Below are 25106 nucleotides of genomic sequence, written 5' to 3'. Positions count from 1 at the left end.
TCCATCCATCCATCCATCCATCCATCCATCCATCCATCCATCCATCCATCCATCCATCCATCCATCCATCCATCCATCCATTTTCTTTACACCCTTATCCCTTATCCCTCAAGAAATGCAATTTTATTTAGCTTCTTATTCAAATTGTTTTCTATTTAAGGTTCCCCAGCAGATTAGATCAAGTCACTCACTTGCATCATTCACTCCATCTGCTTGAACGATTCTTCATCCTGTTCAACACCCCATAATTGGACAAGCTGCTCATCTGATAGTCTTAATAGACTCATAAACTGTGACTTAAGTGACACTGCATGAGAAAATATGATATTGTAGGTTTTTCACAGTTGTTTGACTTCTGTCCTGCAGTAAAGCTTCCTTTCTAAAAACAAATGAAAAACTATAATTAGTAATCTTGAAACATTTCTTTCCTGTTGCTTTGCTTTTCTGCATAATTAAGGTATTTTGAATGTGGACTTGATTATACACAAATGTGTTTAACCCAGTAAAATATGATTTGTCTGTTTGTACAGATTACAGAACTCAACCCAGCTGGGAGACTGGTGTTGCCTCGATGATTCAAAACAGTGAGTGCATTCTTGAGTTTTGTTTCTTATATGGATGTTATCAATGCCCAGCTTCAGCCCAGGGAGCCTTGTTCTTATAGGAGGACATGGCACCCTGAGCTAGAGCCAGAAAATTACCCAACCCGCTCAAGTTTCTTTTATTTGTTCAGATTACATGTATGTTTCAACCTAAACTACATCCAATACATAGGAAAATGTAGCCATTATCTTTGTGGTTGTTCTTGATAGTSCCCGAGTTCTGGGTCTTCATCCTGCTTAAAGCAGTACTGCATAAATTGCCATTGCCATAATGTACTGCTATTGCCTTTGTGTTTCTAGGTAATATTCAGCTTTCTGTTGAATATCAGAATTATTTCTAATTTAATCAGGTCCATCTCAGCACAAGGAAATCAGAGCAGCTTGATGCTGCTATGAGGCTCAACTTCCCAGCCCATCAATTCACTTGCTAATATCATAAGTGAATGAAATATGGTTTACTTTAGTACAGTAGGAGGGTGTTGGCTTATGAACAGCAGTAAAATCTGTTTATCTCAAAGAGTATGAAAGAGAGAAATAAAGTTAATAAAAACAATTAAAGTAAAAAAAAAAAGAAATGGGAATCTGCCTCAACAGATTAATCAGGAGTAATGAGGGCAGTGAATACTTTTGCAAGTCACTGCATGGCGGCCTGCCTTTAATGTTGTGATCTGAACATATGCAAAAATGCAAACATGTGCCAAACCTGGGATGAAGCTTGTCAAGCCGCTGTAGTCCTGCTGCTTGGTCCCTTATTTCTCTACAAACAATATYTGTGTCCTGCACTCATTTTTCTCTCTCAGTATTTAGCCCCACCATTTTTTTTCTTTTTGGCAGGTTTGCTGCTCGTTCATCTTTTCTCTCTTTTTCAAATTGGAAGTGGCAGCTAACATCTCCTTTTACTATGCAAACTACCAGACTGACCCATTCTGACGTTTTACTGCACACCCAATTCTAATCCATTCCAGAGCAAATTCCACTTCATTCAAGYTAGATTGCTCCTGTTGTTGAACAGTAATCTTCATGTCTGACCACAGGTTCTCCATTGAATTGAAATCTGGGCTTTGATTAGATTAGACCCTTCCATTACATTTGCACCCAAACCTTTGGAGTGTTGCTTTAGCAGAATGCTTTGGGTCATTGTCCTGTTGGAAGGTGAACTGCCATCCAAGTCTCAAATCACTGACAGACTGAAACTGTCATGTTTAGTTCCAGTCTTTGAACCCACATGCAAGAACACAATCAGGAGACGMGYATTTCAAAACRACAATATGGTTTATTGTAAAGGGAAAGGGAGTGAGTGTGGAGCAGGAATCAGGATCGGAACCACCAGAMCAGCCACTGCAGATGAGAGGTAGAGGTAAGGCTCTGATAAACAAGGAGTCACAGATCTTATGGCGGAGGCTTACTTTAGAGCAGAGTGAGTACTTGTTGGAGTAGACAGATATCCGAAGACGGCGAGGAGAACCAAGGGGCCGTGGGAGGACGGACAGGTAAGATGGCTGTGTGGAGGGCGAGCTGACGGCTGACAAAGGTCCGGAGGATGAGAAGCTGGGCGGCTTCGGGCACGACCAAGTACGTACTGCTGAATCCACAGAGAACAAAGGACCAGGAAGGGAGTTCTCAGGGAAGGCAACCAATTGGTAATACCAATGGCGTCTTGGAGAAGCAGACGGGCGGGGGGTTCGCAGGAGTTAGTATAAACTCCGTTCTTGAGAACCTCAGGCAAAACCTGACGAGGACAAACACAGACAGGATTACTACGGGAAGCTTACTCAGAGGGCCTCTCACAGGAACGTTTGATTACCAGGTAAAACAAACACTCAGGCAACGACTCGCTGCTTCTTAAATATCCACAGAATCAGTTCTCTTGATGCGCCACAGGTGTGTCTCCAGGTTCTCCCACTCGCTGCTCCATGGGCTCTGCTCACAGGCAGCATCTGGTGGGGGAAATGTGGAAGCAGCAGGCTTCCCAAAACAAAGAAAGCAAACCAAAATGAAAACAAAACAGAATCCAACCTGACAGCTGCATGGGTTCCGGTTCGGGGGTAGCTGCTGAAACTGGTTGTACAGATGAGACAGTTGGCAGACTCTGTAAATGAAAACTGCGGCGAGTTCGTTCCTTGGTGCGTGACCTTATGCGGTTGTCTAATTTGATGGTTAAACTTATGAAGTCTTCTAAAGACTCAGGTTCGTCTAGGGTGGCTAACTCATCTTTCACTGGTTCATTCAATGCGTGGAAAAATGCACTCTTCAGTGCGGCTGTGTCCCAGCTGGAGGCTGCAGCCTTTATTCTGAAATCTATAGCAAATTCTGATACGGTCTTTTGACCCTACTTAAGATTCCACAAATCACTGGAAACTGAGGTCTTGTCGGTATCTACAGAAAACCTGCTTGAACCCTTTCAAAAAAATCAGAGAATGTACACCCAAAGTTTGTGGGAGAGGAAAACTTGGCTTCAGCCCATTCCAGGGCTCGTCCGGTTAACAGGGACAACATATACGGCATCTTTGCGTCATCATGGCGGAAACTTTGAGGTGAGTGATTAAATATCATTCCACATTGTAAAATTAATCCTTTACATTTCTTCACCTCTCTGAAAAATTGATCGGGTGCTGGGGGGCGTACCTCAGAAAATATGGCAGCAGTGGATGAACTCTGAACCTCTGAAGATGGGGGAGGCATATTAGGATCCTGTTGAGCCGCACCTTGAAGAAAGTTAGACAGTTCAGTTAAGCGACGGTTAGTTTCGGCTTGTCGGGATCCCAGCTCACGCAGAGCGGCATGATGTGATTGTATGAGTTCTTGTTGTTCGGACAAAGCTCTCCTAATAGCGTCTGCTGGGGTTAACTGTTGGCCTGAGTGTTCTGTCATGTTTAGTTCCAGTCTTTGAACCCACATGCAAGAACACAATCAGGAGACGCGCATTTCAAAACAACAATATGGTTTATTGTAAAGGGAAAGGGAGTGAGTGTGGAGCAGGAATCAGGATCGGAACCACCAGAACAGCCACTGCAGATGAGAGGTAGAGGTAAGGCTCTGATAAACAAGGAGYCACAGATCTTATGGCGGAGGCTTACTTTAGAGCAGAGTGAGTACTTGTTGGAGCAGACAGATATCCGGAGACAGCAAACAGAACCAAGGGGCCATGGGAGGACGGACAGGTAAGATGGCTGTATGGAGGTCGAGCTGACGGCTGACAAAGGTCCGGAGGATGAGAAGCTGGGCGGCTTCGGGCACGACCAGGTATATACTGCTGAATCCACAGAGAACAAAGGACTAGGAAGGGAGTTCTCGGGGAAGGCAACCGATTGGTAATACCAATGGCGTCGTGGGGAAGCAGATGGGGGGTTTCGCAGGAGTTAGCATAAACTCCGTTCTTGAGAACTGCTGGAGAACCTCAGGCAAAACCTGACAAGGAGGACAAACACAGACAGTACTGATGGACCATCTGAATCCAGGCTTGTACCGAGTAAAAAGGGGGCGTGTCCGATGAAGCCCTGCTTCGAGGCTTGTGTCGTCTTGCTGAAAACCACGTGACTGGCAACAAACGATGCCTCGCGTTGCATGGGTCACGTGACTGCTTCCTTTTGCGTGTGGGTTTTCAAAATAAAAGCGCTATGAGCCGTGCTGCATCATGGGTTGTTGTCCATTTGATCGCGCATCAGAGGAGAATATTTGTCTTCAGTGGCCAAAATAAAAGGAACATTGACCAACATATTAGATGTGTATTGATGATGACACTCATCAAAATGTAATGTGTTACTGCTTTTCTCAATTGTAGATTATGTTGTTTTTTAATAATTATATTTTTGTGATTTTATGACRTAAATCTCTTTGGACTGCATTGTTGCTGAAATGTGCTACACAAGTAAATTTGATTGTCTGAAATGGAGCCAGCAAGAGGAAAATCTCTGACATCTGGGAATACTTTGAGATTATTTTCACAATAAAATTCTTCTTAGACAATAATTAAGCCTCCACCTCCAATTTCTCACCTTCTGCAAAATTCCACTATTATTTGTAGTCTGATCAGCAAAGATATATCAGTGTTTCACAGAAGAAACTGATTTAATCCTGTTGCAGAACTAAAATTCAACAACTAGCCAAATATAAGGGATCAGAGCCAATTAGAAATTCAAGAAAAAGTGAATCCCCCAGCAGGCACTGCACTCCCAAGACACTAAAACATCAAATGTCTTTATTGTCAAATCTGACATAAAAGGAAACCCAACACAACCACTGACGTTCAACATAAACCAGGATTAGATTGGCTACAAATCATTTTAATAATTAAAACATATGACAATTAAATATGGTTTCGTTGATTCTCCTGTTACTGAACATGAGTTTAATGAAAACTTTGTGACAATATTGCATTTAGTAATTTTTGGAAGTATGATCCAACTGAGTGACAAGGCTGTTAGTTTCACCAGCAGATGTCACTAGTGAGTCATGAATGAAGCATCGAGTAATGAACCTTTTTGCAAAGCAAAGRGCTGGAAAGGTTCACTGCTTCATGAGGCTTCATTTGCCCATCACTAACAGACAGGGTTACTATGGGAGGCTTACTCAGAGGGCCTCTCACAGGAACGTTTGATTACCTAGTAAAACAAACACTCAGGCAACGACGCGCCAGCTCGCCGCTTCTTAAATATCCACAGAATCAGTTCTCTTGATGCGCCACAGGTGTGTCTCCAGGTTCTCCCACTCGCTGCTCCATGGGCTCTGCTCACAGGCGGCATCTGGTGGGGAAATGTGGAAGCAGCAGGCTTCCCCAAACAAAGAAAACAGACCAAAACGAAAACAAAACAGAATCCAACCTGACCGAAACAGGTTTTGCTCAAGCGTTGTGTTTAGCACCATCCGTCTTCCTCTAGAACTGAGCCAGTTCCCCAGTCCTTGCTATTGAAAAACATTTCCACAGCATGACACTGCCACCACCCCATTTCACTGTGAAGATGCAGTTCTTGGGATAATGAGATGCATTGATTTTGCGCCAGACATAAATATTATTGCTAAAATTTGCTCACCTGCCTGGACTCACATATGAGTTTAAGAGACATCCCATTCCGGATCCATAGGGTTTGAGAATAGGCACATTTGCTTGTTCTAAAGCTGAACAAAATAAATAGGTTGAAACGCAGCTATAACTAACTTTAACAATGGAATAAGCTGATCACCAGATGGGAATCTTTCTATTAGTCACCAACCTATCAAAATGACTGTAAGGGCTAGACAGAACTTCTGAGTATTTTCTTTCTTCTCTAATACAAACAAAGAACTATCACAGTCTGGATCCATAATAAATCAGYACTTAAAATGGTTGAAGGTACAGCTAAMATGAAGCTTTCCTGACGTCAATAAAACAGTCACCTGTCTGCGTTGCCATGGAGGACCTGGACCATGGTTTCAGTCGGGTCTGTTGACAACAACAGAATCCTGTTACAGTGGGAGTTAACTGAAGTCAGGTGCAGTGTGAATGAGTTGATTTGAAGGGAAAGCCTGAGCTTTTCCCAGGGGCTCGCCTGCTTTGTGTGTGTGAGTGTTTGTGTATCACAGAGGATTGAGGCCAAATTGACTCCATATGCCTTTCTATTAATTTAGTGTCAATAGAGGAGAGCCCCAGTGTGTTTCTCAGAAATGACACCATGATTAACATTTCTACAGTTGAACTACTGACCTTTCAACACACAAGAGATATAAGACAGCTTGACAGAGAGTTAGAAAATATTCGCAGTCACAGGAGCTACCATAATAAGATAACTGTTCCTATAATTGACTTGTGTAAGACATAATAGATACTATGCTAATGTTTGCAGGATTATGAATCTTACTTTTTAGCAGCGTTTAAAAGGAGCTGAGAGTGATTGTTSTCTCTCATCTATCATTGTCTGTTTTACTTTTGATCAGACTGGATTAAGAGAATCTGCAGTCATCAAACATAGTGTAACTGTCACAGCCTGCCAGTTGGATTTAGGGCTGGACATTGACTGGGCCTTTTTAACACCTGACATGCTTTGTCACTGGTCATATGTTCATGGTTGGTTTCATGCTGAAATGTAAACCTTTACCCACTCAAATTCCTGGCAATCCAGATGTTGCCCTGTATTTACCTTACCTCCATCCATCTGACCAGATTCCCTATGCCCCCTGAAGTAATCATCCCCACAGCATGGTGCTGCCATCAGGATGTTTCACAATTGACATGATGCTTGCTCCGCCCCCATGCAGAAGTAGAGCAAACTTCTGACAAACAAACAGTATTATAATGGCAGAGGTAGAGGAACTCAAAGCGATACCCAATACATTTTTTGAGTAATTTTTGCTGTATCAGCCAAAACTGAGGCAAAGACAACAGGCAGGAAAATTCTCCAACAAGTCCTACATCAGACCTGTAATGTCATTTGTGAGAAACAACAGAGATATCAAAGTTAAAGTCTGCTGCAGCCAGATGAAGAATCACTGGCAGAAAGTCTCATTGGATGTGAGTGTGAAAGTTGTGTCGGACTCATTTTGTATGTGCAAAAGCGGGTCAGTAATGATTTAAATAATTAAAGCTTTTGAAAATCTGCCTTATGGAAAATGCTTCAAAATAAACATTAGGATAAAAATGTAATTAAATACAAATACTGCAGTTACAGCATTACATTTTCATGCTGCCATTGAGCTACCACTGGAATTTACACACATAAAATCAAGCATAACTACCTTCATGTATTGAATCAAAGTGTCATAGTGACAAAATCTGGGATGTTTACTGCCAATTACCTTCATGCAGGTGAACATGTGATAGTTGCCGTTGATTACAGTTTCATTCAACTGGGCATGAGGTCAACTGTAGGCCTTGATCCATTTCTTGCATTATTCCAGACTGCTTTTGGGTTTTGAAAATGTAATAAATTGTATTCCACCCTCTAAATGCTCTGGGTAATGGTTGTCGAGATTGCATGTTCCCCAATGACAATGTTTGACCATGACTAGTCTGTCAAAGTCTGTATGAACGCAGCACATTCACAATGACGGACCCAGCAGTGTTGACAGAGGTTCAGTTCCTCCAGATAAGGGTGTATACTTTGGGACAAATTGCAACTGCCGATTGGTCAATTGCTGACAAATCCCCTATAATGATTGACAGGTGGCGTCATGTCAATTAGGATGATGCACTCAAATTAATATGAGTGCATCATCACAATTGTGTTTGATGGGGAGAAAGATGTACGTCTTCCCACATGACGTTACTCTGAACACTCATGGTTGTGTTGGGAGGTGGGYAACAAGCATTCCTCAATGCTTAACCATTTATCCCATTCAGTCATCCAAGTTTAATTTCCACAACAGATCATAGTTTTTGTAGCCTTTAACTTGTGCCACAATAATAATTACTTTTGTTTGTGAACCCGACATTTAAACTACTCATGCACAATCAGTCTGTCTTACTGTGGTTACATCTTAATACATAGATGGAAAGGTATTATTACAACAGAAAGTTTTAAATTTTAAAGTTTTAAAAATACTGAAGTGGAAAATTTTTGAAATCACAAGTGAGAATATTAAAAAGTCCCTGACTGTAAAGGGGATTAAGACAGGCATGGCTCTAAAGTTTCACTGTTACTCTTGTCAGTGGCCAGTGCTCACAAAATATAATCAATGGAAAATTTGATCACAGACGGAGTCAAGCAACCAACAGGAATGGTCTGATAATTACGTAGTCCTTCAGGTTTTCCAGACTCCAGATTTCACAAATTYACGCAAAATCCACAGAACCCCACATTTTTTTCTATCTAACGCATATTTGTGAATGTATTGCAAATGTAATTTGCTGGCACTTAACCCAAAACGTTGGGTTAAGTGACAGCTAACTCCCACCTGCAGGTGGCAGTATTTCTTATTTCTATTACACKGTTGTCTAACTTCATATCAAGTTTTAGTTGAGATATTTAAGTTCTTTAAATAATAAAAATATTGTTCGTGTTCAGTCTGTCTTCCTGTTTTTAAAAAAAAAATTTTCTTATACGTGTATATTTTGGAAGGGATTGAATGGGAAAAAATATAGCAAATTTATAAAGTAGTATCACAACCTCGGGGATTTTGATTGCAAAAAGTAAGAAAAACAATAAAAAACGGCTTAACTTACCTAACACCATTCACTCACTCCACTCCACCCACTCAAAGCTTCTCCACAAACTCCAAACTAAACTAAGGCCCATGGGAGATAAGCCCTTCTGCTGCTCYACGTCTATGGGATGCCCTCCCTGACACGCTGAGGGAACCACAATCCACTGACTGTTTTAAAAAAGGCCTTGAGACATTTCTTTTTGGCAAGATTTTGGGTTCATTTTCTTAGGCACTGGTTTTAATCTCCTTATTTATTCATTTATTTAATATTTAATTATTTTTATCCATTATACTTGCTTGCTTTGTTTTTGCCCTTTAATATCCAAAGACATAAAGGGCATTGTAAATGAAATCTATTATTATTATTATTATTATTATTATTATTATTATTATTATTATTATTATTATTATTATTATTATTATTATTATTGTTGTTGTTGTTGTTGTTGTTGTTATTTTTAGTGTGATAACTTGGCCTTATTGTGACTCGTATAAAATGCTGCATTACTATGTAATGTATCTATTAAGTACATTCAGTGTCTGTTGAGCTCATTAACTGTAGTGTTCCTGCTCTCTGGATCCAGCATCTTACCTGCTGAACCATTTCCATCCCTTTTTGGTTTGCATGTGTACTGGACTGCATCCAAATCAGACTGTCCTATCTGGTCGTGTGTGCGTGTGCTGGTGGGTGTATGTGTATGTGTACTTTGACTGTATGATTTAGTAATTCACTGCTGAGAGGTTTATCAATCTGCAATATGTTTCCCTGAGCTCATAAAAGCAACAGACAATGAAAATGTGAAAATCTACTTAACCTACAGCGTCACAGTACTATGTCCCCCTGCTGAGACATAACACTTCTACGCTTTATCAGCACAGTGTTCAAGGTTTTTTCTAGCTGTTTAAAGCAAACACAAGTGAACAGGAACAAATCAAATGATCACATAAAAGATTTTGCTGAGTTTAGTCACAGATAAGAGGCCTAAACGACATAACTGCTCTGCACCACTCAGTGGTTGATTGTCTGTCGTAATCCTTGGCACAGCTTTAGAGCATTCCATTTTCTTGAACGTGATCATCACCTCTGCCTGCTCCCTGCCTCTACTGTCAGTTTCTGGGATTTTGACTCTGATCTGCACTCCATGAACCTGGACCCTGACTACTGCCTCACAGAGTGTAGACCTGTTCTGTCCATCTGTTGCTGACCTGGGCTGTTTCTATTGAGTACCATTTAGTGTTGGATTGTAGACCCCTGCCATTTCCATGGTGTGGTATCTAGAAGAAGATCAGTGTGGGAGCTTTGACCTACCCCACTGCTGGAGTTTTCTCACTCCTTTATATCATTATTCCTTAGTTATCCCCTCTATGCAGTTAGGTGTCAAAATCCTCAGCAGATGGGCAACTTTTTATCTCATGCACTAATGTGAGATATGCAAGATAAGCACTAATGCAAAGTTGTATTCCCATGAATACATGTTTGCTGTGGTCTTTCAGGCTAAGTTTCTTTTCCTTACCGCTCACTTTGCCTTCCTATTTGCTCTGCAAAGCCAGCACAATGAGTCAGGGAGAAGCTGCCAATCACCGCACAGCACAGTTCTGCCAAAAACCTGAGATGAAGATCTTTTCTTCCTTTACCTGATGAGTTCCTACATGGTTGATGAACTGTGCTAATTGGAGTCCTGATATAATTTTTTAAATGTGTGGGAGCTTTTTGTGTTGTGTGCATATTTTATATGCACACAACAGCATATAAAATAGTAGAAATAGTGTTTTTCAAATCAATACAATTTGAAGTAAAAGATGCACCAGATTTTGTTGTCATTCATATACCAATTTTTGGCTATAGGTTTATCTCGTGTCTTCCAACATAGGTGACTGGAAACTTACTAATGTAAACTCAAGTTAAAATTTATAGGGTATGAATTCTGCCAAGCAATAAGTTGATGGTATTTTATTTTGGACAGACAGTTAAGAAGGACTAGGGAATGGAGAACACATCTTCCTAAAAACAAACAAACAAAAATGTGCCAATGACTATGCTGTATGTCTCTCAAATACATACAAAATGAAGTGTGTCTGTAGTATCTTTCAGTAACTGAATAATAGATTTAGATTCAAATAATAGACATGAGGTTAGCATACTGAAACTTCTTTACAAACTGGGTGTCTAGATGTTAAAATGTAAAATCTAAGCACCCAGGCTATTTCCTCCATATTCACCCTTATATTTTCCTCTTGTTAATAAAATGGTCTATTTCCCTCTTTCCTTTATTTCTTTCCCTTTCATTTTATTTCTGTGTGTTTGTGTGTGAAGGTCACAGTGGAGTAAACCAGCTTGGAGGTGTGTTTGTAAATGGAAGGCCTTTACCTGATTCCACAAGGCAGAAGATAGTGGAGCTTGCTCATAGTGGGGCTCGGCCATGTGACATATCCAGAATACTACAGGTATGCAGAATGCTGAGAGGATAACATAGCTTGTGAACAAAATTAAGTGCCAGCTTTTGTTTTCAGGTCTGGGGTTCAGAATATTATTGGCACCTTACATGCAATTTTTCATAAGTTATYGTTAAAGTAGATCCCTACACCTGGCTGTTTTATTGGATTTACAATAATGCTCAACATATGTACCAGTGATTGCATGTAAAAACATTGATGTAAAGTTAAACTAATTTCCAGTGTTTGCCTTGATTGGCTATGACAACAACCAATAGTTGGCTGTTGTCATGGTTTTCTGTAGAATCAAAATCTGTATTCACATACACATCAAACTTTCAAAGTGTTATTAATACTTTGATCACATTATTGCATATCTGCCTTAAGTTTCAGTAGCACAGTTAAACACTGCTAAAGGATAAGATCTGATCACCATCTGAATATTTGGAGTGGCTCAAGCTGATAGCAGCTTGAACTCCATTCTAAATAATGCAGCTAATAAATGTTTGACCATTCAAAGACCATTGAATTGAAGACCATCTATCTGAAGAAAGGGGGTTAGTTGATAAATGTGGAAAAGAGAGGCAATGTTGTCAGAGCAAATACTGCAAAAWACAGTCACTTTCAATACATTAGAATATTTGTTCAGATGAGGCCTGATAGAAAGATGGAAAAAGTACCTTTTGGAAATAATAACCTTCAAGCATGTATTATATAAGTTTAATACAGAAAGTCCACATTTCTGTATTCAAAATGTATTTAGCTGGTTTGTTGTAATATTCTAATTTTAAATTTCACATATTCACCAAATATCCTAATAAACACACACATTGACTTAACAGGATTTAATGTCTCAACAAGATGCTCTTCATCTTTACTCTCTAGACCAACATTAAATTTGTATCATGATGCATCATCATCATACCTGATGAGATAGCAAGCAGAAAAAGGACACAGAAGCGTCCAGGCATGCTCAGCTGGGCTGAAAATATGACGTCAGAAGACTGTTGGTCACTGATTGGCTAAGGGGCTGAAGTCACTGGTTTTGTCAAAAGAGTGACTCTCTCACTCTCCTGTACTTCTCTGCCTGGATCTCTTTCAGGTTTTCAGATTTTTTTGAGTTGGRTAAAAAAAAAACATCCCAGACTGAGCAGACTGTTCAACATGACATCCATGTCTCCACTGATGTGTTTGTGTTGTGTACAGATTATGCTATGCTGGTCTTCAGACTGTGGGGCTGCTCGCTATATGACGACATCACCCACTAGAACCGTTACTCAGTTGTCATGTAAAAGGACACCATAGTTTACTCATTAATCTATAAAACTTTTACACAATTAAGATTCTCTGATGAATCAAAATGTGTTTTGTACAATCACATTTTGCTGTTGATACAGCTGCAATTCTTTTGGGCTCGACAAGAAGATATTCTTATTCAGACAACATTAAAAATGAACTTTATTGCCTTCATCCAAACTTCCAAAAAGAAAAATAATGCTGCTCATCACACTGAACATGTCACCACTATGGTGAAACACAGTGGTAACAACATTGTGCTGCGGGAATCCATCCATCCAGGCTGCAGGAAAGCTTTTGTCTATCTCCATTGTGACAGGCAGGTACACTCTGGACCAGCCACAGTCCATCCCAGGACAACTCAGAGAACCACAGGAGAAACAACACACTCACATCTAATGTTTAAAGAGACCAAGTAATCTAACAGATATGTTTTTTGGACAGTGGGAAGAAGACAGAGTACCTGGAGAGAACCCACACATTTAAGGGGAGAACCTGCAAACTTCATGCAGAAAAATCCCAGAAATCCAACCAGCTGTGCCTCTGTTCAAGCCATGGCTTCTCTTTGGGTACATGTATACTAATAAAGTGGTTTCTCACTGTAACAAAATTGTTGCTCGAGAATGTAATGTGAAACTATTGTCTTACTCAAATAACTTCTAAATCTGAACGAAACAGTGAAAAGATGGATTTCTACTGTAAAGTAGAACATCTAACTGACAGCTCTGCTCTGACGGTTTTTCTTTCTACTTCATAAAAGTTTGTTTTACAAAGATGTGAACTGACAAATGCAAATCTTGCCTTTCCAGGAAATCTCCACTTACTAATTTATTGAATGGCAAAAGCCACCTTTACATTGTTGTCTGGGATATGTCTTTCAAAATCTAGAATCAATCTGGAGTTGGAACTAACTCCTGGAACAGACAGTCACAAAGGAACAACAAAGAGATGAATGTATAATTTTATCCTGGATAGGCACTTTGTCTCAATTACCTGTGAGGCAAACTCATGGATCCCTTTAGCAGCTTTGTGGAAATGTAAAGTGGGAYTCTCTGTTCTACATAAAGAAGCAGCCTAAAAACTATTCCATGTTRTAGAAACAGAGAATATCTCACCAGGGTTGCTTTCTTTACCCAATGCAAAGAGCAACTGTTTGATCAAAGATGTTCTTTCTGTTTGTCCAGGTGTCTAATGGCTGTGTGAGTAAGATCCTGGGCCGGTATTATGAGACAGGCTCAATCCGTCCTCGGGCCATAGGTGGGAGTAAACCCAGGGTGGCGACTCCAGAGGTGGTGGGAAAGATCGCTCAGTACAAAAGAGAGTGTCCATCCATTTTTGCCTGGGAGATTAGAGACCGACTACTGGCAGAGGGAGTCTGCACCAATGACAATATACCCAGTGTAAGATCAGTTATGTCAATGAGAGCTTAGTCTGTCAACTGGCCTGATGTTAGAACACTGGTACAGTTCAACAMGTTATTTCGAGGCACTTTACAAAAGAAAACACACACATTTCATTTGATCCTTATTATCAAACAGTGCATCAAGTTCAGTTAATTATTCATACAGGTTAAAAAGTTTTCAGTCTAAGACATTGTTTGTCTACTCTGGTCCTCAGAGGCCGTTKCCCTGCTTGTCTTAGATGTGTCTGTGTTTCAGTACTGCTGTTTCAACTGATTGCATAGAATCTTCTGCAGCCATCAAATGCTGTAGAAGGTTGTTAATCGCCCGGATATAGAATTCCAGTGTGTGGCAACAGGGAAATACCTAAAACACATCAAGCAGTGATTATGATTGACAAGTGCTAAGACATGCCTCCTCACTCTGATTGGTTGATTTTAGTTAGCACTGGGAGGAGGCAAAGGAGTTTGACTTTTCACAAACTGTCTCATACCGCACTGTCACTACAGTGAGTTTTGACAATATGTAAAATAATTTTTTAGAAAAGTCACATACTGCAGTTTTACCACCAACCTCACATTTTTTCAAGAAAAAAAACTGCGGTAATTTTTTTTTCATATGACTTTATGTTTATTCCCAGGTTTCATCAATAAATCGAGTGCTCAGGAACTTGGCCACTGACAAGCATCCAATGGGCTCAGGGGCCACTGAGGGAATGTTTGACAAACTGAAGATGCTTAATGCACAGGGCTCCTGGGGAGGACGCTCAGGGTGGTACGCTGGGACCACAATCCTGAACACAGGTAAGGCATTTGTTAATACGCTGCCCCCCAAAAATAAAAAAAATAGCCACAACTTAACTTTGACTGTGACGATAAGAAAATCCCATTTGGGAATTTTTGGAATAATTTATTTATTATAATATTAGCATTAAACTCTAGTGAAGATATAATGAACACAATTTCCTATCTTATAGGGTGAATAAGTTTGAATTATTCCTTTGTTATATTGCATCACCTGTTGCAATATAGCAAATTATGCTTTCAATTCGGARATGTTCTAATCATTTTAGATCAACAAGGAATGAGGCCCTCCTCTTTCTTTCTTTTTTCCATTCAGGAAGTGTCATGATCARTGTTTATGTATTTAAGGTTTTTCTGTGTTTAGTTTCTGTCCTGTGAGTCTCTGCGTCTTCCTCTGTTGATTGATTCCCAGTTTATTTAAGTCCACCTGTTGTCTCTCTCTGTCTGTGTCAGATCCTCGTCTAACATCGTACGTCTACCGTCAAGCTCTCCAGTTGCACTGTTTTAAAGTCCTGGTTAGCCTTTGCTCCCGTATTCAGTCACCTTGTTGTCAGTTGCTACCGGTTATTAGCTATGTGCTATTGTTCCTGCCGTGCTGCCTGACTGGACTGTTTTTGAGCAACATTTGTCATCTTCATCTGGGTCTCCTGCATTCATTCTCACCACCACCAACCACATCTCATGACAGGAAGATCTGTGCTCACTAAGTGTTTAGCTGTGAATGTTTGCAAATTAGGTGACACTTTGTATCATCTCCAAATGTTAAAGCTACTCATGTCAATCCTGTTTGTGGTGTTTGTTATGCTAATGACAGAGAAACAACTTTCCAGGAAAACTGTTTATCTGCTGTCATCGGTGGCTATGCTAACTAGCATTAGCATTCATGGCAGGGTTGTTGTCAGGAAGTACAAATGAGAGCAAGGGGGCTGGAGTGAACGACTCGTATGAGGCTAATTGACAGCACTAAGACCCTCCTCCTGGCTTCTACTGGTGTGTTTGTTCAGATGACAGCAGGTCTTTAGAACCTCATGAACAGAGTACGTTCATTACAACTCAACTTCCGCTGAGAGCAGAGTAACAAATGGTGTTGAATTTCCATCCATTTTCTTAACAACCTTGTCCCTCAGTGGGTCAGGAGGTGCTGGTGCCCATCTCCAGCTAACGTTCTGGGCGAGAGGCGGGGTCACCCTGGACAGGTYGCCAGTCTGTCACAGGGCGTGTTGTTGAATTTGCAATGACAAATATTCAGTCTAGTCATGCATGAGTTTAAATAAATTTGTTGTAGATTTCTGTCAGATCATTTGCCTGATGGCTCCATTTGCTATGTGAAGTAGGCTCATATGCTTCTGCTCCTCCTCCATCACCCAGGGAGTTAAGAGTGAAACAAAGCTACGCTACCTCCCCAATCAGCCAACAACATGTTTGTGCACGTGTGTGTGTGTTTAGGTATGGGTGTGTGTCCAGGAGACGGGCATCTGCTTCATTATCTCCTTCTGCATCACTGATTATGGCACTTGGCAATAGCTTTATTCTGTTTTGCAGCTCCTGTCTGTTGGGATAATGAATTATTAGGCTAGCAATACAAAAAACATGAGTCCTGGAGGGAGCTGCAGTCAAGCTTGTCTGCTCAGAAGTTCCATGTTGGGATTTCTACTCTGGGGTGGATTTATGTTAATGCTAATCCATATTTCTGGGTTTGAGTAATAAACAGGGTAGTGTTTTCTTATGAACTCACCAGCCACTAGCTTAGTTATTTGAGCCATAGATCGAACAATATGTTGGAAACATTCCTCTGAGATTTTCTGCTATATTAACAGAACAGTATAATGATGCATAGATTTCGTGTTCGACTACAGGCGCTCTGTTGGGCTAGGCTCTAATTGAAGCATGTTGTCAGTCCATGTAATACAACTGTTTAACACAGCGTGATAAGTTATGCTACCAAATTGACATTAGTGACTCATTATATGACCCATACGCCTTACAAGCAGATGAGTGGATAAAAAAATGGATAAAGAGAAAAAATGACCCAAAGATCATCAGCTCTCAATGAGATATGAGTCCCTCTTAAGACAAACATACATGGTAAGCAATGGCAACACATTAGAGTTTTTCTAAAATGTAAGTTTTAAATTTAAAAATAATTTAAATTTTTGTTCAAATTGTGTGATTAAAATTTCTGATGTGATAAAAAATTTTATTAAATATCACAATTTCTGCTCAAAAACATTTAGTATGAACCAGACATTATCTTCAAACTTTGCAAAATGTCAGATGCATTAAAATAAACATTTACCTTATTGACACAAGAGTCACATCAATGTACCACACTTCCATCTCACTCAYGGTGCAACACAGGACACAGAAACATGCCACTATGCACTCTGGGAAATAGTTCCCACTCCTGTCTTTTTTTAACTTTTAATTTAGAGTTAAAAACTCTAAATTAAACTCTTGGAGGTTTGACAAAATTAATAAAAAGTTAACGCAACATACTCTAAGTTTATCTTTCACAAAGGCACACATTTAGGTTGAAAATCTAAAACTCGCTAAATTTATTAGATTATTTATTTATTGGAGTAGAAGATAGAAGACACAACTAAACGTGGTGTGTCATACAAATAAACTTGAATTGACTTTCAAGAAATGTTGTATATATGCTATTATGTCATCTAAATATGTGGCATGTGTGATAACAATTATTTATTTGACATGAGATTGATTAAATATGCAAGTTAATGCATTTTAGATCATCTTTGTAACATATCAAATCTTATTGAACATCTTTGTTTCTAAAAAGTAAAGCAGGGGGAACTTCCTTTTTTTGGCAAAACTGAACATGTTTTACTTAATTCATTTTTAAAACGAGCTATATTTTACGTTTTAGTTTAAAGTGAAGTATCCTGTATCTTACCAGATCTGACTAGAGTACAGCTTATCTCACATTTTTTTCTGTTTTACTGATTGATTATCCAGCCATAAGCCCAATTTTTATCTGTCTTCTTCCATTCTTTCCTCCCTGCCTTTTCGGTGCAGACTGCCCTCAGACAGACGCAGCGGAAAACAACATTTCAATCAGTTCCAACGGTGACGACTCAGATGAGACTCAGATGAGGCTTCAGCTGAAAAGAAAGTTGCAGAGAAACAGAACATCATTTACACAGGACCAGATAGAAGCACTAGAGAAAGGTACTTGGGGGATGCTAACCAAAAGCTACATTTCTTTAACGCATCCTGCAGAAATGACCTAAAGTCTGAAATATCACTGGGTTTGCGCTGTTGTTTCTCATTCACATGTAAACAAAGTTGAAAAAATACAGGGTGGGCCATAAGTCTCCATACATAGACAAAATAAACTGTTTATATTGGACAACTGTTTTTATTTTTGTGGCACTCTGCGTAACCGCTGCACATCTTGGACCACTTCGTGATTGATCTGCAACATTTCCAGTTTTTTTAAACTTGCAAATAAGTTTTACCGCAGTGTCATGTGTGAAGTTTTCTGTCAAAATTTTGTGCAACCATACGACTGCTTACCGATCCAACCATCAGTATAATTTCAGTTCTTTGCTCTTTTGTCAAACGCATCTTTCTTGGGTATCTGAAATATAAAAGAAATTTACATTTTACATTCTCCTATGTATGGAAACTTACGGCCCACCCTGTAGTGCTTACTCCAATACCATATTGGAAAGTGGTATTTCTTTTCCCATATGCCATCATGCCGATGATGGGAAACTGACTCAACTGACTGTAAGTGAGATCAGATCATTTGAAGCCTCACCTAAATCAACTTTCTTCAACAGTGTGTTTAGCCGCAGCTTAAGTGCTTAAGACACATTTTTGGGTTGCTTGAAAAAACTAAATTAATTTATTATTTAAAAGTCTTTCAAAAAATACATTTAGATAGTTAATTTATGTTTCATAATCATAAAGTTGTGCAGCAGCATGAAAGACAGTCCTTTGCCATTCATGTCTCCAATCAGCTGATGAAGAKGATCGGTACAGGCGGCTGTCTCAGCCAGCAGAACAGAACAGACCCATTTATTTCTAATCATCTATAACATCGACCATAGCTAGATTAGTAATATGCTCACACTGATAGCGATCTTGCCAATAATAACTTCATTTCCAAAAATCTCAACTAAATCTTTATTTTCATTAAAATCCTATAAATAGTTAAAAATGTTTGGGACTTTGTTTGGTTTTGTGTATCTAAGTTTACATTTTATTMATTTCAGAATCTCAGAGCAGATTGTTTTTATGATTAGACCCTGAAGTTGTCAGAAGGTGTTCTCGTTTTATACCATATAGTTTGAGATTTAAAATTAATCTCCATAGTTTCTTTTGAAATATGTTCTTTTTTTAAATATATAATTTTATTTTTTGGTTGTAGAATTTGAAAGGACTCACTATCCAGATGTTTTTGCACGTGAACGACTTGCCAACAAAATCGATCTTCCTGAGGCAAGAATTCAGGTAAGCTGCAGAAGTTGGAGCTTCCTTTAATTTCCTTTCGACTCTTCGTCAACAAGCATGTTCACACCGACAAGTAGAGAAGTCATCTAAGAAACAGTTTGACTGTATAAAAATGATGAATAATAAGATTCAAAAGCGTGGACCTTGTAGTATTTGTCAAATCTTTATTGAATTTTAAGGTAGACGACGTTCTCATTGCTCTGATTTCAGATGTAAAACCTGAGGTTCTCTGACACCAGATGGATGGCTGATTCAGAGCTTTTACAACAAACTGCAACAAAACAAAGCATAGTTAAACTGTTCTTTTCTCTCAGAGAAGGTACAGTGAGAAAGGAGCTGTCAACCTATCTTACATCAAGCCTAATGCATGGAGTTGTCATCATGTAAGATAATCTTGCACCCTGCTCTATGTTGCCCTGCATTGGACAACCCAGGGACAATAACAACCCTGAAGCAGGGAAAACAAAGAGACCCAGGAATCTAACTTCAAAGGATTTTTGGGAAACTTTTTCAAAGGAAACAACTTTTTGCTCTTCCAAACTAATCTGAAGACTTTTTTCCTGGTGCTTTTCTGACTGGAAAAAAAAAACKTTACTTTATTTTGTGAGTAAACCTTTGACAGAAAGACATTTCCTAATTGAAAATTAGAAACTTGTGGGGGTACTTGTTGAAAATGAGCAAACAAGCAAATGTAGATTAGAAAAACAACTTGTGAAATTTATTTTTGATCAGTTCATTTAGTCCATTTTAATACAGATATTTTTTCTTAGTGGCATCAAAATTTGCACCATAGAAAGTTAACTAAAATTTGAGAGCAAATCAGATTTTTGTCTGTCTGTAAGCACAATTCACTTTCATTCTGAATCATTTTCTCCAGACTCTGTAAAGTGAACTATTGTTCCATTTGCACTGGTTTACTGACTTCTCCCCTCATAGACTCCCAGACATAACGGAATAAGATCAACTCTAGGTTCTTATTCTATGTTTTTTCATTTCAAAGCAAACAGATACAAGCAGAGGGTCTCTCCTGACTTCAGAGTCTTGTATAAATGGGATTGGATGTTAGTCATGGTGAACTAGTCCTTCCCCTGTCTAATCCTTGTTTAATTCCAGTTTTTTTGTGCTATGTGCAGGTTTGGTTTTCAAACAGACGTGCAAAGTGGAGAAGAGAGGAGAAGTTAAGGAATCAACGCCGGCAGGTGTTGAACTCCTCCAGCCATATTCCCATCAATAGCAGCTTTAGCAGCAGTGCTTACTCATCTCCAGCTCAGCCTTCAGCACCAGGTACCAAATGAAACGGTGTGTCACAGCAAACTCTCTACTGTTACCGACACCAACCACAACAAGAGCAAAGTGCTTCATTTCTGGTTTGTCCAACTGAATTTAGTTACTCAGTTCTTGTCTGAAGAACAGTTGACCTGCCAGTGAAGGAAGCACTGCTAGTTAAAACTATTTAGTGACAACAATTACTAAAAACATTGTCTGCTTCATGCTGTTTTGCTTTACTTAAGCCCAGGAAATTAACTCAATTTAAAGGTGAAATTTGTGGGCTTTTTATATTGAGTTGAGGTTATGAGGAGAGATCTACTTTTGAAAACTCTTTAACAATKTAATCTCTGATAAAGAGGAAGGCAGTCTAKTAAACAGGGGTCTGCAGACAGACCACTAAATCCTCTCCACTCAAATTCTGGAGAATAGAGTTCAGTCCATGAGTGTGGATCTATGGGTAGGTTTGGGTTATCTTGAAGGTTGTAGGTGTCTTTCTGCATTGAGAATATCTCTAATGATGAGTGGAAGATGCTACCAACTGATAGTTCCTTCCAGATGCAGCCACCCCATTATAATCAGCACAGCATTTTATGCATCTTCTTCACAATCTGGTTTGTACAATACAAATCCAGTTTTCAGAATCTTGCTTCCAGCATACAATTCAAATATATTTATTGCTACTCCTTAAATTGCTTGGCTGCCATATTGAATGTTTAGGTTAGGGCAGGGGTGTCCAAAGTCAGTCCCTGAGGGCCTGCATCCTGCATCCTGCATGTTTTAGTTCTCTCCCTGGTGGTCGTAACAACCTCCTCATCAAGTCAATGTTCTGCTTAGGCCTTCTGATGAGCCATCATTTGATGCAGGTGTGTAAAACCAGGGAGAGAACTAAAACATGTAGGATGTCGGCCCTCGAGGACTGACTTTGGCACCCCTGGGTTAGGGTAAGACAGGAAAGTTGTGAGGATTTGGGTTTTCACCGTGTTTATTTTGGCTTCTGTTTCCTGTGAGTCTCTGTGTTGTCCTGTCAGCCCCTGATTGTTCCCAGGTGTGTCTCGGTCCCTTGATTACCGTGTGTATTTAAGGCCACCTGTTGTCATTGTGAGTGTCAGTCATAAGTCAGTTGTTCCTCCRCATTGTCATTAGTCTAGTCGACACAGTAGAACTGTAAAGTCCTGTGTCGGCTCAGCTCTCGTCACAGTCTTTATCCCGTTTCTACCGGTGCTGAGTCATTGTTTCCACTCTGCCGTGCTGCCAGTACTTGGACTGTTTGAGCTGCTATCACACTATTAATCATCATTTTCACTTCTACCTGCGTCTTTAATTCTAATTCAAAGCAACTAAAGTTTTTCCTCTCCTTCCATTAATTTTATGCTGATKCGTTCTAATTTTGGAGCTAGATTATTTTTGCTTGTCCTCTTATCCAGACTTGTCATTCAATCCCTTTTTTTGTTTCTGTTTAGTGTCCTTTTCTTCAGGGTCCATAATAGGAAGATCGGATCCGGTTCTGTCCAATACCTATGGCCTAACAATGCCAAGCTTCAGCATGGCTGCCAGCCTGCCCATGCAAGTAAGATTACCTTATATGTCATAGCAGAAGGGCACCATGTATGTGTGATGATAATCAGTGGACTATGTTTTGCTTTTGTGCACCATCATCATAAATCTTTGATTTTGCCATGTGGGTGAAAGTGATCCTGTGGCAGAGAGGGCACCAGAACATCACTGAAAAGGAAACATTGTTCAGTGAAAACCGTTGTTCATTGGGCCCTCACTTTTCTTACGGCCATTGCTGTTTTGTGTTTTGTTAGATATCAGATATTAAAGTTGATAAAAGTAGTGGATGAATTGATAATATTTCATTTTTAAGGATTTACTAGCAAATATCACCAAGCTGAAGTAAATTCAATCTGATATGCTGGACCTCCACTTTTAAATCTCTTTTTAGTGTTTGGAGATGATCACAGTTCAGTCTAAAGTGCTTAAACTGCAGAAAACCTGCAAACGGATCTGCACAGGAAAGTGTTGAATGGCAAATCTAATCCAAGARTAYAGGGTTGTGTGCCAAATCTCAGATTTTCTGTAAAAAAACAACCCAGCAATAGAGTATTAAGTATGTTTAAGCACATCATGTTGACATTCAGGTTAATGCAGAATGTTCTGTTTCCAGGCTTCAAACCAGACCTCTTATTCCTGCATGTTGCCCAACAGTCCCCCTGTAAACGGTCGCAGTTATCAGACGTATACTCCTCCACATATGCAGCCACACATCAGCAGCCAGTCAGTGACGTCAACAACATCTTCAACAGGTAGGAACCACCACAGGTCTTAGGTCTGCCTGAAGTAAATATAATTATTRCCTCCTCTTCATCACCTGTCTTGAAGTCACAGTAAGCATACGTACTACTGAAAGGAAAATAAATTGTATGGTTTTCATTTTTTATGAGATTTTATTTATTTATTAGAACAACAACCTAATCATCAGAGTGAAGTTACAAGGACTCCCAGTGAACATTATTTTGCTAAACATACATGCAATCAATGCATAAAAGATTTGTATACATCCAGGCTAAAATTGGTACATACTTGGTCTAAAAATAAACCTGTTAATATGTTTTAATTGTTGATTAGAAGCATAAATGTAAAACTGTTTTAGCCAAGATTGACTCACATAAAAGCTGTGATAGTAGAAAGAGCTATTCTCAAACTCRGAACATCTAGAATGGCAACTCTACAAGGTGAGCTTCACGTTCACACCTCTACATCTGTGAAAATAATGCTTTACATCAGAGGGATGGTTCACAAAAGTGGGATTATGAAATCCAGGATAAGTTACCAATACAGATGGCCCAGGCTGCTATCAAAGAAATCTGGGTTTCCATTCCACCGCCGTAGAACCACAGGCTGATCGCCTCCATGGCAGGCTGCACCGATGCAGTAATTCATGGAAAAGGAGCCCAGACCTGATACTGGGTGACTAGAAACAAACGTACTTCTTAGAAGTCTGATACTGTTTAAAATATGCTTTTTATATTGATTTTAGGTGATATTTAAATTTTTTGAGGCAGAATTTTGGGTTTGTAGTATTTCAACCACAATCAACAAAGCAATAAAGTCTTGAAATATTTCACTTTGTGTCATGAATCTATTTAAAGCAGTGTTCTCAAACCCTGGTCCTCCTGGGCTGATGTCCTGCAGCCTTTACATGTCTCTCCTCTTCAGCATGCCAGGCTCMCTAGCAGAGCTCTGWRGAGCTCGACTGACAGTTTCTCCATCTAACAGAAGCGGGTCCTCGAGGACTGCAGCTTGACACCACTGCTTTAATGTATGAGTTCCACTTTTTGAAATGAGTGACCAAAAATATTGAACTTTTTAAATTTTTTTTCTCTGTTGCATTAAATTTAAGAGCCTATTATGAATATTTCTATAAGATTATTTTTGAAAGTTGCATTAGATCACAATCCACCGTTTGCCATTTTTTCCATAATAATGTTTATTCTTTTTTTAGGTTTGATTTCTCCTGGCATCTCAGTTCCAGTCCAAGTTCCTGGAAGTGAAGCAGAATTGTCTCAGTACTGGCCACGCCTGCAGTGACGTCATGGCCGCCTGTGGTGCCTTCAGGAACTGGACTTTGGAATCCCCAATCGGAGAGAGGTCCATCACTGTCAGACTGACTGACAATGAGTGCTGGCCGAAGCTCGGCAAAGACAAAAAGACAAAGACTCATTTTGTTGCTTTCCAGGAAATCCTGACTCTGAATGTTCTTCTAAACAGAAAGAATTTGGATCCTGTTGTACAACAGAAAATGTTGTTATATCTGGTGCATCAGGAAGGTGGACAGCCTTTTGGTAACGGCAAGCTTTGAGGAAAAAAATAAAAAGCTTTCAATGTACATGGATATTCCACTGAGAAACATTTTACCTCTAATGCCATTTGATAATCTTTACATGCTACTGAATTTGTAGCGAGTGTTTCTGCCTGGATAAAAAGACCTTAATGAAACTGGAAGTGTACTGTCTGCTGTGTTTTGCTTTTTTCTTTAACGGACTCCAAAAAGCCTTGACCTCAGACATGTACAGGACTTTAAAAGAAGCATTCTTGTGATATATGTTTGGTATTGTAAACCATGACATATTTGTGAACAAGCATGACTCAGATTTGAAAGCATCGGTGTCCAAAAGATGTAAACTAGTTTCTAATTTCAAGTGTGAAAGTGTGTGTCTTAAGTGTTCTGAAGGTTTCCACAATAAAGCTAACGACTGCATTGCTGTGCATAGATTTATATGTGATGGGCAAATYCACTGTGGCCAAGTGTGTGCAAACGAGTTCAGCATCTCTTTAAGTTTGAAGACACAGACACATTTCCTTTAGWGCCAGGGAGGATAGTGTCACGTTCTCCAGGACTGAAGCTGTTTGTCATGTATATTCCAAAAAAACAAAAGGCTTCTGGTGAAAGTTTGTGTTAAATATAACTAAAAAGGATCGGGAAATGAGCTGCTGCCATATTGCTTTTAAAAATAAAAAATACAAAAAATAAAAACTGGCCAGGAAGGTCACACAAGCCACAAGATGATATTCATTCTCTTTTCTACTGAGCTTTGTGCAGATTTTTTCTTCAATCAAATAAATTGCCCAAAATATGTTGAAAATAATATTACTATTTCTAAGTTTTAAGTTTTATGATTGGAGTGTGTTCTAATACACTCCTTGTT

General features: G+C 39.4%; 1 protein-coding gene and 1 long non-coding RNA gene across 2 annotated transcripts in view; one reads left to right on the top strand and one right to left on the bottom strand.

The window, feature by feature from the left end:
* The window catches only part of LOC103465784 (paired box protein Pax-6-like), a 31951-nt gene extending 7293 nt beyond the window's left edge, over positions 1–24658 (top strand). Inside the window, exons 2-11 of the mRNA XM_008410940.2 lie at positions 531–584; positions 11032–11162; positions 13631–13846; positions 14487–14649; positions 17686–17838; positions 19046–19128; positions 20262–20412; positions 21858–21964; positions 22565–22703; positions 23903–24658. Coding sequence (XP_008409162.1) covers positions 531–584; positions 11032–11162; positions 13631–13846; positions 14487–14649; positions 17686–17838; positions 19046–19128; positions 20262–20412; positions 21858–21964; positions 22565–22703; positions 23903–23988 — 1283 coding nt within the window. The 3' untranslated portion in view covers positions 23989–24658. The remainder of the gene's footprint in view (positions 1–530; positions 585–11031; positions 11163–13630; positions 13847–14486; positions 14650–17685; positions 17839–19045; positions 19129–20261; positions 20413–21857; positions 21965–22564; positions 22704–23902) is intronic.
* Positions 1870–2495, bottom strand: LOC108166336 (uncharacterized). Its single transcript, XR_001776662.1, has 3 exons — positions 2407–2495; positions 2009–2331; positions 1870–1940 (listed from the first exon to the last, which is right to left on the bottom strand). It is a non-coding gene; the product is annotated as an uncharacterized LOC108166336 (long non-coding RNA).
* Positions 24659–25106: the final 448 nt, after the last annotated feature.

Source organism: Poecilia reticulata, linkage group LG6 (assembly GCF_000633615.1).
Source record: "Poecilia reticulata strain Guanapo linkage group LG6, Guppy_female_1.0+MT, whole genome shotgun sequence".
Lineage (NCBI taxonomy): Eukaryota > Metazoa > Chordata > Actinopteri > Cyprinodontiformes > Poeciliidae > Poecilia > Poecilia reticulata.
This window is presented reverse-complemented; position numbering and strand designations above follow the sequence as displayed.